Here is a 15,035-nt window from a genome sequence, read left to right on the forward strand (position 1 = left end):
GAAAGGATAGAAAAAGCAAGGAACAGACCTTTCACAAACACACCAGAAGGAACAGAGATACAGAAACATCTTTCAGTCTCTGTTTCAGTTCCATGGTATTTCTGACCTAAAGAAATACGTAAGATATTTTTTAAAAGGACTGGAGGGATGGCTCAGCAGTTAGAAGCACTGACTTCTCTTCCAGAGGTCCTGAGTTCAATGCCCAGCAACCACATGGTGGCTCACAACCATTTGTAATGGGATCTGATGCCCTCTTCTAGTCCAGAAGCAACAATGTACTCATATACATAAAATAAATAAATAAAGCTATTTATTCATTTAAAAAAGATTTAAAAAAATTTAAATGGGGGTTGGGGATTTAGCTCAGTGGTTAGAGCGCTTGCCTAGCAAACGCCAGGCCCTGGGTTCGGTCCCCAGCTCCGAAAAAAAAGAAAAAAAAAAAAAATTTAAATGTGTTGTTTAATCTATTAAGTGTATAGCAATTTGTAACAATAAAAAAATCATAATCAGTATAGCAAGATATCAGAACAGATATATTCATTAGCCAGTCGCTATTCAAAAAATATTTATGAAGCTATAAAGCTCTACAGCAGTATTGGGCACAGATTTATTTTCCGGTCTTCTATGATCATCCTATACACACACATAATTATGTCAATCTACATGCCCTATAAAAATGATCAAGTGGCAGAGGAAACATACCATTCACTTGTTTATAGTCTTTCACTTCTCTGTGTATGTTTCTGCCCTGATTTACCTAGAGGATCCTGAGAAGGACGCCAAGAAGGCCAGTGAATCTTCAGAGGCGCTTTCTGTTGCTTACCTCCTAAGGCTAAGGTGAAATCCTACCAAGTATAAATGATACAGGAGTATTCACTCTCTGAATTACAATGGACACTTACCAAGAGCAGGCACAGGTTTCTTGGGGGTAGGCTCGTTCCTCACCTCTTCATGGTCTTCCATATTTCTTTTTGAATTTATTTGTAACTTGTCTTGGCCAATTTTTGACATATTCCTATTTTCAGTTTCATTCTGTCCCATGCTGAGCTCTTGAGCTACGTTAGGCTTAGACGGTCTTCTCTGCTTCTGTTTCACAGTCCTTTTCCGTGCGGATGGTTTTTTGGCATTCTCAGAGTGCGTTTTATTTTCTGTAGATCTACAATCATTTTCCAACTCATTTGTCAAAGTAGTTCCCAGTTTTTCCTCAACAGAGAGCTGAGCTTCCTCTATTGGGCCAGTCTTATCAGTCTGTGTGTTACTTATCAAAGTCTTCTCGGATAGACGATGGGGTTTCTCTCTTGACTTCTTACCTTGAGGCACTGCAATGTTTTCAGGAAATGGCATGTGGTGGCCTTTCCTTGGTATCACCACCCAAGGTTGACTTGAAAAGCTTCTATCTGACCCATCAATAATAAATTCATCTTCTAATAATTTCATATCATTTGGAGGAGACGGAGGAGATGGAACTGCTGCTGTGTGCCTAACAACAGAACTACAACAAGCATCAACACTTAAAGAGACGGAAACTTCATCTTTGTTTAATAAAGTATTTTATATAGGAAATACCATCTCTATCTGTTTAAAAAAGCAGCTCACATGCTTCCTCAATTTTCTCTTCATCTTCCCTCCATTTTATACTAAAAGCAGATCATAAAAGTCTAAAGCTGGGCATCTTCTTTAATGCCCATCATTAAATACACACACTAAAACCTTGAAATTCACTACTCTTTACTTATACCCCAAATGTATTTACTTACATTAGAAATGTAATATTTATATATTATGTCATGTCATATTTATATATATTTGATTAAGTTATTTGAACAGATACCTGTATTTCTTCATATCTAAAACATAACATGATTAAATATAATAAACCACCATACCTAATATTTTACAGAACAATAATATAACTGATCTTGAATGGTTTCTTAATTTTTTTTCCATTTTTATCAGAACTCCATTCATAATATCACCAAATACATAGATGTCAAATAAAATACAATAATTATACATTCATATAAATGAACTACAATACACAAAATTTGATCTTAAAGTTCAACTCATGCTTATTTTCACACATAGTTCAATATTATAATAATGGTTCAGAATTGACTGGGGTACCACAGGCATAAGAAATACCGTGCTACAAAAACAGGGAAAGATAATTAATTATGAAGCAGACAATGCCATACAATCTACTTTCATGAGGCTGTAGCCCTCTGTCCCTGCAACTCTAGTCCTAAATTTATTGCGCTAAAAAAGCATTATCATACTTGCATGTACTCATCATGAATAGACAGCTTTATCTCTAATCACAGTTTATAATCTGGCAATATTATCGTGAAGACTATGATACATTTGTCAAGACGGAGTCAGTCCTAATGAAACGCAAGGATGCTGGAGGATGACTAGGAAGAGACACATGATGCTAGAGAGCACAAGCAATCACTGAGCTGCCTCGTGTGACTGCAGAACTCACTCACGACATTATCAAAATCAACACTTGAAAACATGATTATTCTCTCAGATATGGTATAAAATTCACAAACATATTTGTCTCAGACAGTGCATGGGACAACATGAATACCAACATGCTTACACCTCTCAGATGTGTGGGGGGGGGGAGGTGCTGTGAGACAAAGACCAAACAAACGAGAAATTTCATTCACCATAATTCAATGTTATAAAAAAAACTTCCTAGTGTCTGTATTAGCACTCAGAAAAAAATAAAAAAATTTAAAAAACCTTCTAAACTGGAAAGGTGTCTTAATTAAGAACCACTTACATAAAGTAATAAAACTAAGGGCAGGAAGTAAAAGTTCAGAAGTAAACCTGAAGAAACCTAGAAGCCTCTTCTAGACTCTAAGAGAAAGCAGTAACTGCCAAACAAACATGGACTTGGCTTACACACTGCAGTGTGCAATGCAGAACTGTTCACTAGGAAGGGTGAGAGGCACTTGATTGCTCCCAACAAAGCAAGCAGTAGTTCTCCACATTAACTGCCATTAATTTTAGGGGTAGCAAGGCCTTAGAAATCCCTATGTGCACATTATTAATTGAGTCAAGTTGTTTAAGCAGATAGAACACATTAAATTTTATTTTAGGACAACTTTAGCCATCAGAGAAACATGTATCAAAACTCTGAGATTTCATCCTTTGCTAACCAGAATGCCTTAGATTTAAAAAAAGACAGCAAATATTGGCAGGATTGTAGGGAAATGGAGACACTCACTGCTAGTGGGAAAGCAAATTAGTAGACTCACTATAGAAATCAGCATGGTGATTCCTCAAATAGCTGAAAACAGATCTAGCATATGAATCAATCATACCACTCGAGTATATTCTCAAAGGACTTCTTATCTATTACAGAGACACCTGCTCATGCATATCCAGGAGTCTCTGTATCACAGCTGGGAATAACGGGATAGGACCATGGGTCTATTTTGTTGGTGTGGAAACTGAAAGAATAGTTAAGAGGGACAACCAGGGACATCATATTGTGCCACTAGAGGTGAAATTCCTAAATTCCCAGTGGCTAGAAAACGGAAACATCCTGTGTCTACCAGCTGATAACAGCATATTGAATGAGATACATGATCACAACTGAATATTATTCAGCCATTAAGAAAGTGAAATGTAACATTTCTGTATTTTGTTCACTTGTGGACAAAGGCATGGAAAACAGGTACAATAAGAAGTTCTCTTGCAACTCCGAACTCATGGTTCAGTATGATTTTTCTGATACATACAAAAGTTATCTCATATACACACACAAATGAGAGGAAGGAGAGAGAAAGAAACTGAAACTATGAGATTCAGCGTTACCCTGTAACAGGGCAATAGCCACCCTTACTAGCCACCACAGACTAACAAAAAGCCAAGTGCCAGGAATGGGTTGCTTCTTTCGCAGTTTTTGGCCAGTTAGGGTCCACAGACTCCCAAAATTACAGAATATTGTCAGTGTGGTTGGTCATCCTTCAGAATTAACAGTAAGTCCCTATTGCTGGAACATAAAATGACTCACCTCACGATGGGCTCACTGATCCGATCATGGCATGAACAGCACAGAAGTAACCAACAACTTCCTGACTGGATTAACTCCCACTCCACAAGATGAAACCCATACCTGGCACTGCGGCTACATAGGTCATAGGCCCTAGGGGACAGCATGCTAGCTTATTCTCTAAATGGACATATTACTAAACTGAGTCCTATTGGATTTCATTATGTCCATATGTGAATGACTCTCTCAACACTCCTCAGTGAAACAAGTATTTGCAGGAGACAAAGGAGACCTACAACGGGTACAGGTACACAGAGAATTCAAGAGTGGAGAGTACAGCCCTGAAGGGTATCTGTATTACATCCCCTCCTCTCAAGAGATCAAGGAATCACCAACGGGGAGAAGGGAAAAAAAGGCAAGAGTCAAAGAAACAGCATCTTCCAGACGTAACAGGGCAGCTACATCCATGAACTCATAGTGCTTGTGACAGTATACACAAGATCTGTGCAAACTCACACCAGCCAAGGTAAGCACGAAACCCCACCCTCACCCAGGAGCTACTGGCAGCTAACAGCAGCTGGAAGAGGGAAGTCGACTTTCTCTAAGAATGTAGCCCTAGTAAGTCAACCGTGCCCCAGTGGAAGGTCACATCCAAACAATATATGGGCAGCACAAAAGAGACCTGAGGCGTTAAAAAAAAGGCCACAAATCTGCCCTCTAAGAAAAGACGGGCTGTGGGTCTGAGAAGAGTCTAGGGTGTCATATAATGGGGAGGGGTACAAATGATCTAAACACATTATAAAAAAAGTCTAATAAAATTTTTATAATTGAATAAAAAAAATAAAGAAAAAGATTTCTGTATTAAATAACACTGGGAACCCCCAGATGTGGTACACAGAATGAAACAGAAGAAATGTCCAGAAGAACGGTTTCATAACTTTACCTGCATTTACTTTTCCTGTTGACAGTTTCTAAATACAACTCTGAAAAGCTCTTTTTAGATTGTGGTTGAATTTCAGAGCTCTGATCGTCTCTCTTCTGAGAAGTTTCTGATGACGTCCCTTCTTGTTCCTCAGATATGTTATCCTCTACTTGTGATGCATTGCTCTTTATTTCTGCTGTGTTCGAAATAACTTTATCTTCGAAGTTTAGCCTGAAAGGTTGAGACGGTAAGCCAAGTTCTCCCGTTACATAAATTACACTTATTACAAAGGTCTTCTAATAACAAAGTACCTTAAATAACCAAAATTTTTTTTGCATCCTAATAGCAAAAAGGAAAGCTCTAAGAAGTGGACCTGGGTTTATAACTCTGTTCTGGAAAGGAACTAATAACTTACCCTCGCAATCACAAATAATATGTAAGAAATATAAACTGTTTCTTTCAAGAAGTTAAAGATAATGAGGTGGAGAGAATATGAGCATTTATATACATAATATGTGTGTGTGCGCACATGTACACATGTATGTTTGTGTATATATAAATATATGTACACATGTGTGATATACATGTATAAAAACGTCAATGAAAATTATCTTGTAAAATAACTAAAACAAGTTAACTAAACAAAAGAAATTACAGAAAACTTCTCATTTCAATTACAGAAAACTTCAAAAGAAACTGTCTTATTTACTGTGTGTCTGCACATATGATCTATAAAGATGCACACGGAAGCTAGAGGACAACTTGGGGAGTCAGATTCCTCTTTCCATCCTTATTTGGCTTTCAGAGATTGAACTCTGGCAGCCAGACTTGCACACCAAGTGCTGAATCATTTCACCAGCCCCAAAATGAAAATACTTTTGCATATACTAGAAAACAGTTAACCCCTAAATTTCTCTGAGGTACACTTTAATCTTTCCTTACTGCTAAATAAAAACTAAGCCTAAGCAACATGTATCATTTTTTCTCATGTTATCTCTTAGAACCTTGCTTCAAATCTACATAAAAGGCTAAGTTAACATTTTTAATACAGGGATAAAACAGAAGCATAATTATTACTACTTAAATAAAAATTACCTTTTCCTGGTTTTAAAAGAAATGTCTGTATTTGAAGACTGCTTATCTGCTGAACGCCTTGAGACGGAAGTCGCTCTCTTTTGGCCAGCAGATGAAACAGCTTTCTGTGACCCGGACACTCTTGCACCCAGAAGAACCACAGGGGAGCCACCAGGTAAGTACAATTCATCAGACGCACCATGGTGACCTTTTACTCTTTTACTTGATGTTTTGGTTGAGTCCGGTGTACTTTTGGAGACCACATCAGTAGACAGAATTTTCTGATGAACTTCATTAGCCTGAACTAAAACAAAATTATATGTTAGTTTGCAGTAGTTAAAAACAGTATTTAAATCAAATGCACTTTAAAAAACCAACCATAACATAATTAGACGTTTGCCGAGAAGAGCTTTTCATTAAGTTTAGATTCAAAGCCCTCTGATTAAAATACCTAAGTATTTTAAGAGTACTAAGTACCTCAATTTACCAAACTAATGAGCTGAGACATGGACTTGGTCCACACTAACTGTGTTTGTGGAAAGACTGAAATCCTCAAACACAGGAACTTCTAAATTTATGCCAAAGTCTTGAGATATAAAGCTTATGCACAGATAAAATAATGAAAAGCAAAAGAAATGATGAGATTCTGCTATATTTAGGCTAACAGTTAGATGAGCATACATACATATATAGGCATACATAGCACATGTATGTAAGTACACGTGTTCATACATGTATCTATATGCACATACACATATATACATATACATAATATACATACATACATAAAATCACCTTCAGACTGCAAATAACAAAGTAAAATGCCTATTAACTCACTGCTTTATTAATATTATTAACTCACTGCTCTACAATGTAAAGATATAAAAAATTAAATATAACAAAAACGGGCTTTTGGTTCAGTGATGAGATGTCATTTTCCTGCTCCTCCCTCCGAATGCAACTGAATTCCTTGGAAGCCATCCATACATCAACAATAACAAGGTTCTGAAACCGGAAAGTAGAGAAACTGCCTAGAAAACTGAATATTTAAGGAACAATTCACAACGTAGTCTCTTGGGTTTCCTGTTCACGTCTCATTTGCCCCTGGCACCTAAGAGGTCTGAAACCCAGAGCCAACAGTACATGAAGGAAGGAAGGAAGGAAGGAAGGAAGGAAGGAAGGAAGGAAGGAAGGAAGGAAGGAAGGAAGGAAGGGGAGGAAGGAAGGAAGGCAAGGCAGGCAGGCAGGCAGGCAGGCAGGCAGGCAGGCAGGCAGGCAGGCAGGCATATTATCTCAATAAGAACACAGTCCTAAAGGAAAACTCCAACCCTTGCTATAATAGCATGGGCTCTATAACATGGAGGCTCCATTCTGCCTGATGTTCTAGGTTATATCCTTCAAACTTTAGCATCTTAAAGGGCATTTAGTATCTGTATATAAATATATATAAAGATAAAATAATACATAGTAAAATATATAGTACTGTATATCTGCATATATATTACCATATATTGTATATATATGTGTGTACATATACATATATATAGTACTAGATATGTGTGTGTGCATTATATATATAGTAAAAGACAAAAAAATTCTCAAAAAATGACTACATGAAACCCATACTAGTTAGAATTTTTAACAGTTATTGGGAACTGAATAAAACTGAAAATTCAAAGAAAAATTTTGTGAATGTCAACCAAATGAATGAAAATATTGACTTTGAATCATACATCTTATAAACCTAGAGTGTTAACACTACATTGACATAGTAAAAAAACAAATGATGTTAAAGTTCAAAAGTGTGTATTAAATTGAATAGATTCAAGACAAAAAAGTAATAAATTCAGAAGAGAAAGATTAATGAATGTATCTGACAAAACAAACATGAAATATTTATCACTTTATAGATAAAATCAAGATTGTATTGGATTTTACTGTATAAAATTCATATGTACTATGCTCCCCAAAAAATAATAAAATTAATATTTTATTATTTACTACTAGGGAAAAAACTGCTTAATCAAACTAGGAAACTAGACAACTTACAACTGAGAATCACACATTCTACAGTTAAAATAAATAGTTTTAAGTTAATTCCAGCTCTCATGATAGCCAACACCCTTCACCCCAGTACTCGGGAAGAAGGGACAGACTGACCTCTGAGTTAGAGGCCCACCTAATCTCCACAGCGAGTTCCAGAGCTACATAGTAAGATCCTGTCTCAAAAAATAAATAAAAATAATTTTAGGACTGGCAGAATGGCTCAGTGACTACCAGTGCTTACCAAGCAAGCCTGATAACCAGCATTCAATCCCTGGACACCAGGTGCCTGACTGTGAAAGGAGAGAACCACCTCCAGAGTAATCATCAGACCTCCACATGCAAGGCACACAATCACAGTGCCATAGGCACACAAGCAATAATAAGTGAGAACTTTAAATACTTATATGCTTAAGTCCATAGTCTAGGGATCAGTTAGAAACAGATATGGCCCATAAGACAATCATGTCACATCCATGCTTATAGTTTTCACATGTATGAGCACCAAGGAAGGGATGGAGGGGGCCGAGAATTCCCCCAACAAAATGGTGGCTCAATGACTAAATTTTTCATTTACATCTTTGAGTCTTTTAGCTCAAATAGAATAGTACTCTTCTAATGTGAAACAAAGATAAGGAAAATGTTAAAAAGTAGTAGCACCTATCCCAAAGAGAAAGAAAAGGCAAAAGGGAGAAAAAAAAAACACAGTCCCTAACCACACCAACCATACCTAGCCTGACTCCGATCTTGTATCCTGACACACTGTGTGCACCACCTGTATCCTGACACACTGTGTGCACCGCCTCTGTCCTGACACACTGTGTGCACCACCTGTATCCTGACACACTGTGTGCACCGCCTGTCCTGACACACTGTGTGCACCGCCTATATCCTGACACACTGTGTGCACTGCCTCTGTCCTGACACACTGTGTGCACCACCTATATCCTGACACACTGTGCACCACCTCTGTCCTGACACACTGTGTGCACCACCTGTATCCTGACACACTGTGTGCACCGCCTGTATCCTGACACACTGTGTGCACTGCCTCTGTCCTGAAGCTTTCTAATTGACATGTGTATACTACCAACCTGGTTCATCAGCAGGGTCACTTGGTTTTGCAGAAACTTGCAAAGAAGCTTCCTTCCTCCTTGAAGAAACCGGAACTGATTCTGAATGTGATGCTTGGCGCTGAGCACAGAAGAAATACATTTAATATACTTTTATTATATTGTCAATTCTAATTAGACACACGCTTTTAAAATTGGGGAGAAACTCTAAACAACAAAATAGCTGAACAAAGAACTACTGAGCAGAGAGGAAATAAACACGGGATAATAGTATAATATAGTATATTATCTCTAACACTTAAATATAGTATAATATAACAGTATAGTAACAGTATAAATAACAGTATAGTGTAATATCCATAACATCAGACATGGTTACATGTACAAAAAAGCAAGTTCATAGAAATACATAAAGATGTCATTAACGTAAAGTTAAAAAAGTAAAAGAAAATATGAAACAACACAATATTTCTCTCTGAACCTGTTGGGGCAGTCTGCCGTAATGGCCTGTAGTCAACACTCTCTTTGTTTCCTTCTGGATATACTTGATGGACAGGTGATGTCCATGGAACCAACAACACAATAAAAACAGACTTAGTATCAAAAGGCTTTCCTGAGATAAAGGAACATGCATAGCGTGTCTCACAACCACCTATAATCCAGCTCTAAGAGGAACCAGCGTCTCTGGTCTCTTCAGGCACCTGCACTCACATATACACTTTTACACAATTAAAAAATAACCAATAATGATAATAATAATATCAATGAAGATTTTTACTTTTATTCACATGTGTGCCTGTGCCTGTGTACGAAGATAGTATGGAGGTCAAACAAGGAGGTCAGATTCCCTGGGGCCTAAGTTGGGAGCTGGGAGCCAACAACAAGGTACTGAGATTGAACCCAGAGCCTCTAAGAAGAGGTTAGCTATACAGTTACAGCCCAGCAATCAAGATGGTGTTTGCCAGCCTTGGCAGTATGCCTACATTGAGTCACCTCTAGTAGAATAGTTTGCTTATCAGTTTTTAATAAACTTCACATCTAGAATTATATGATCTTCCTAATTAGCACTATGTTTCCGAATAGTATGCTTTGGAACACTACCTTCAAAACCTTTGTAAGTAAGGAGTGTGGCTCAGTGATCCAGCTATGTGTTTGGCATGCCCAAGGCCCTGGGTTCAAACACAGTGCTTGGAAAAAAAACATTCTAACTAAAAGTGCACCACATCTAGATAACAAGTCAACCTGTCCTTTTGAGGAACATAATTATCAAAAATAGTTTCTGTGGACAGCAACCCATCCTATCAGTCTTTAGAAAACCCTAAACTTGTACTCTGATCAGGAACTTTAAAGCTATCCATTTTCCTAACCCTCTAAGAACTATTTTGGAAGAAATGAAAATGATTGCTATAATTTTGTATTTGCTTTTTTTAAAAGATTTATCTATTTTTATTTATACAAGTACACTGTAGCTGTCTTCAGACACACCAGAAGAGGGCATTGGATCCCATAACAGATGGTTGTGAGCCACCATGTGGTTGTTGGAATTTGAACTCAGGACCTCTAGAAGAGCAGTCAATGCTCCTAACTGCTCAGCCATCTCTCCAGCCCACCATAACTTGGAATTTGGAATTCCCAATTTCAAACACTAGAAATGTCAAACTAAAATTTTAAAATAGCTCCAAACTTTACAAAATTCAATAGAAGCATAGGATTCTCTTTAAATAAAACAGCTACAATGTACCTAAGAGCACTGTTTAAACATCATTCATTAAGTACCAAACCTATATCGGTTCTCCTGTTTGACTTACCTCTTTGCCTCTTGACTGAACATAAATGTCTTTCTCTTTAGGTGTTGAACAAGACAATGACTCTGTAGAATCTGTAATAAAAATCATTGACAAGACTTATAAAGTATGAAGTAGGGGAAAAACCAAGTTGGGCAAACTAGAGTGCAACTTTCAAAACGACCCTCAGCATCTGGGTAGAAGGGCTAGGTAGATTTCTGTGAATTCAAGCCCAGCTTGATCTGCATACCGAGCCCCTATCATAAAAGATTCTAATTGAACAATTAAAGTCAGTGGTTCTCAACCTGGGGTCATGATCCCATTTGGGCTCATATAGCAGATGATATTCTTCATAATAGGTACTTATGATTTATATCAGTAGCAAAATTAGTTATGAAGTAGTAAGATGATTTTTACAGTAGGTGGTCACCACACCATGAGGTATTAATGGTCACAGCATGAAGAAGGTTGAGAACCACTGCTCTACATGACCTGGGAAGAACTGTCTGTCAGTTGACTCTTCACAACATAATTCGCCAAAGGAACAGAGACATCAATGCAATATTCAAATGTTCTTACAAACAACGGAAACAGAAAAGAAAACCAAATTCCTGAAAAAGTTCAGTTCTTTTCAATCTGTAATGAAGAGGTTTTTCTGCTGTCTTACTTTCTGTGCTAACAAAATTCCTGAAACTGAATTAGGGACGTAGCTTGGTGATAGAATGCTTGCCAAACCACAATGCCCTGGGTTTCATACTCAGATTTGCAAAATAAATACAGGAGACTAAGTGATTTAAAAAGAACAAAGGCTCCACAGGTTTTCTACCTAGCAAGAGTCTTTATTTTACCAGGAGAACAAGAAACAGAACTAACAGAGCATGAGTCCACTCCTCAGAGGCCTCATCTCTGAGCACCGCTTCACTGGAAGCCAATGTCCCAGCCCGTGACGTAGGCGGTGACAGGAAAGCACAGCATCTGCCATCTCTGACTCCCTCGTCACGCTCGGCCCCCACAGTGCTGTTTGTGATCGTTTACTATTTCATAATAAATAAACGTAAATTACTTTGCTATGAAGTAGTAATACATCATCATTTTATAATAAACAAATGTAAATGTTAATGACCTCAAATTCAAATGATCCCTAGGATTCTATACTTCCTTCCATTATATTTTTCCATTATAGAAATGCTTGGATCTGTAAATATCTAACTTTATCCTTTTTTTCAGAATCTGGAATAGTTACATATGTGGCATAAGATTTTTCTTAGGTATAAACACAAGCATTATGTGCATTTTACATGCACTTACATCAAAGAGCTGAAGACAATTTTGTGGATAAAGTGAGGTTTGACATTATTTTGCATTTGTGGTAAGATATTCATTTGGAAACTTCTACATTTCAAAGCACTTATGCTTTTGGATTTTCACATTAGGGACATATTTTCTTTTGTGAAAAATATGGCTCTATGGAGTTCCAGATTATCGGACCTAGTGTGAATTACAGATGGCACATACGTGTGGCTGCGTCAGGATGCTCCTCAATATACCAAAAGGTACAAAACGGACTGTTAATGATTACTCAAAGGTATAAGGAGTTGTTCTATAGATTTAAATGGTAACACATGTCTGCTACATTTAACATTAGTGATAAATTTCTGTTTTCATCTATATCTATCTGAAAGGCTATTAACGAGCTGAGGGGTTGGCAACCCCACAGGAAGAACAAGAAGACCCCGCAGAGCTCCCAGGGACTAAACCACCATCAAAAGAGAACACAAGGAGAGATCCATGGCTCCAGCCACAAATATAGCAGAGGATGGCCTTGTCAGGCATCAGTGGGAGGGGAGGCCTTTGGTTTTGCCAAGGCTCGATGCCCCAGTGTAGGGGAATGGCAGGGTGGTGAGGCAGGAGTGGGTGGGGGAGCACCCTCACAGAAGCAGGGGATGGATGGGAGAGGGGAGAACTGGGAAAGAGGATAACATTTGAAATGTAAATATATGAATATCCAATAAAAAAATACAAAAAAAAAAGAAGAAAATAAAGTAGTCAAAAGAAAAAAATTGTGTTCAAAAGAATACTGACATACATTGGTAAAACTTCTCAGAAAGGGTACATCTAATAAATGGTTTCAATTTTAATGTAATTGAAAACAGTGAAAGCAAAAGATAAAGGTAGCCCCAAACTCGCTGATCCCGGCCCACTGCTCACGGCTCCCAAACCCCTTGGGAGAGAGAGCTCACCCCCCGGACAGGTGGGCACTCCTGAGACTGCAGAGCAGGAGAGACCACCAATACTGCCCATACTTGCCCACATCTCTGGCCCAAAAGGAAACTGTATACGGCCTCTGGGAACAGGAAGATAGGGGCACTTGAAAGTCAGATCCCCTGCAGTCCAGACACTGCCCAGACCTGAAGGGACCTGGTCAACAGTTCTCTGCACCCAAATCCTGTAAACCTTCAGAGGGGCAGACACGCCTGGGAAGCCAGAAGAGACTACACTCTGCCCACATTTCTGACTCCAGAGGAAAACACCTAATGCCATCTGGGACCCCGGTGCACAGGGGCCCACGGGAAAAGGTGGCGCAGGCCCTCCTGGTTGCCGCCCTCACCGAGAGCTTAAAAGCAGGCCCCCACGAGCAACTTGAGCCGTTGGACCACAGGTAAGACTAACTTTTCTGCTCCAAGCAACCTGCCTGGTGGACTCAGGACACAGGCCCACAGGAAGAGCTGAAGATCTGTAGACAGGAAAGATTACACGCCTGAAAGCAGAACACTCTGTTCCCATAACTGGCAGAAAGAAATCAGGTCTACAGCACTCCTGGCACACAGTCTAGCCACTGTCAGAAATAGCAGAACAAGGTAACACCAGAGACAACCTGATGGCGAGAGGCAAGCACGGGAACCCAAGCAACAGAAACCAAGACTACATGGCATCATCCGAGCCCAATTCTCCCACCAAAGCAAACATTGAGTATCCAAACACACCAGAAAAGCAAGATCTAGATTTAAAATCACATTTGATCATGATGATGGAGGACTTCAAGAAAGACGTGAAGAACTCCCTTAGAGAAACGCAGGAAAACATAAACAAACAAGTAGAAGCCTATAGAGAGGAATCACAAAAATCCCTGAAAGAATTACAGGAAAACACAATCAAACAGGTTAAGTAATTAAAAATGGAAATAGAAGCAATCAAGAAAGAACACATGGAAATAACCCTGGATATAGAAAACCAAAGGAAGAGACAAGGAGCCACAGATACAAGCATCACCTACAAAATACAAGAAATAGAAGAGAGAATCTCAGGAGCAGAAGATTCCATAGAAATCATCGACATAACTGTCAAAGATAATGTAAAACGTAAAAAGCTACTGGTCCAAAACATACAGGAAATCCAGGACTCAATGAGAAGATCAAACCTAAGGATAATAGGTATAGAAGAGAGAGTGAAGACTCCCCAGCTCAAAGGACCAGTAAATATCTTCAACAAAATCATAGAAGAAAACTTCCTAACCTAAAGAAAGAGATGCCCATAAGCATACAAGAAGCCTACAGAAATCCAAATAGATTGAACCAGAAGGAAACTCCTGCCATCACATAATAGTCAAAATACCAAATGCACAAAATAAAGAAAGAATATTAAAAGCAGTAAGGGAAAAAGGTCAAGTAACATATAAAGGCAGACCTATCAGAATCACACCAGACTTCTCACCAGAGTCTATGAAAGCCAGAAGATCCTGCACAGATGTCATACAGACCCTAATAGAACACAAATGCCAGCCCAGGTTACTGTATCCAGCAAAACTCTCAATTAACATAGATGGAGAAACCAAGATATTCCATGACAAAACCAAATTTATGCAATATCTTTCTACAAATCCAGCACTACAAAGGATAATAAATGGTAAAGACCAACATAAGGAGGCAAGCTACACCCTAGAAAAAGCAAGAAACTAATCATCTTGGCAACAAAACAAAGAGAAGAAAAGCACACAAACATACTCTCACATCCAAATATGAATATAACAGGAAGCAATAATCACTATTCCTTAATATCTCTCAACATCAATGGCATCAACTCCCCAATAAAAAGACATAGATTAACAAACTGGATACGCAATGAGGATCCTGCAT

At 38.4% G+C, this 15,035-nt stretch overlaps 1 protein-coding gene across 1 annotated transcript in view; it reads right to left on the reverse strand.

The window, feature by feature from the left end:
- Cenpc (centromere protein C) overlaps positions 1 to 15,035 on the reverse strand; it is a 50,527-nt gene that overhangs the window by 24,541 nt on the left and 10,951 nt on the right. The window contains exons 4-8 of the mRNA XM_032916490.1: positions 10,927 to 10,997; positions 9,140 to 9,239; positions 6,024 to 6,306; positions 4,950 to 5,159; positions 903 to 1,492 (exon numbers count right to left, since the gene is read on the reverse strand). Coding sequence (XP_032772381.1) covers positions 903 to 1,492; positions 4,950 to 5,159; positions 6,024 to 6,306; positions 9,140 to 9,239; positions 10,927 to 10,997 — 1,254 coding nt within the window. The remainder of the gene's footprint in view (positions 1 to 902; positions 1,493 to 4,949; positions 5,160 to 6,023; positions 6,307 to 9,139; positions 9,240 to 10,926; positions 10,998 to 15,035) is intronic.

The sequence above is a fragment of the Rattus rattus genome, chromosome 11 (assembly GCF_011064425.1).
Source record: "Rattus rattus isolate New Zealand chromosome 11, Rrattus_CSIRO_v1, whole genome shotgun sequence".
Classification (NCBI taxonomy): Eukaryota; Metazoa; Chordata; class Mammalia; order Rodentia; family Muridae; genus Rattus; species Rattus rattus.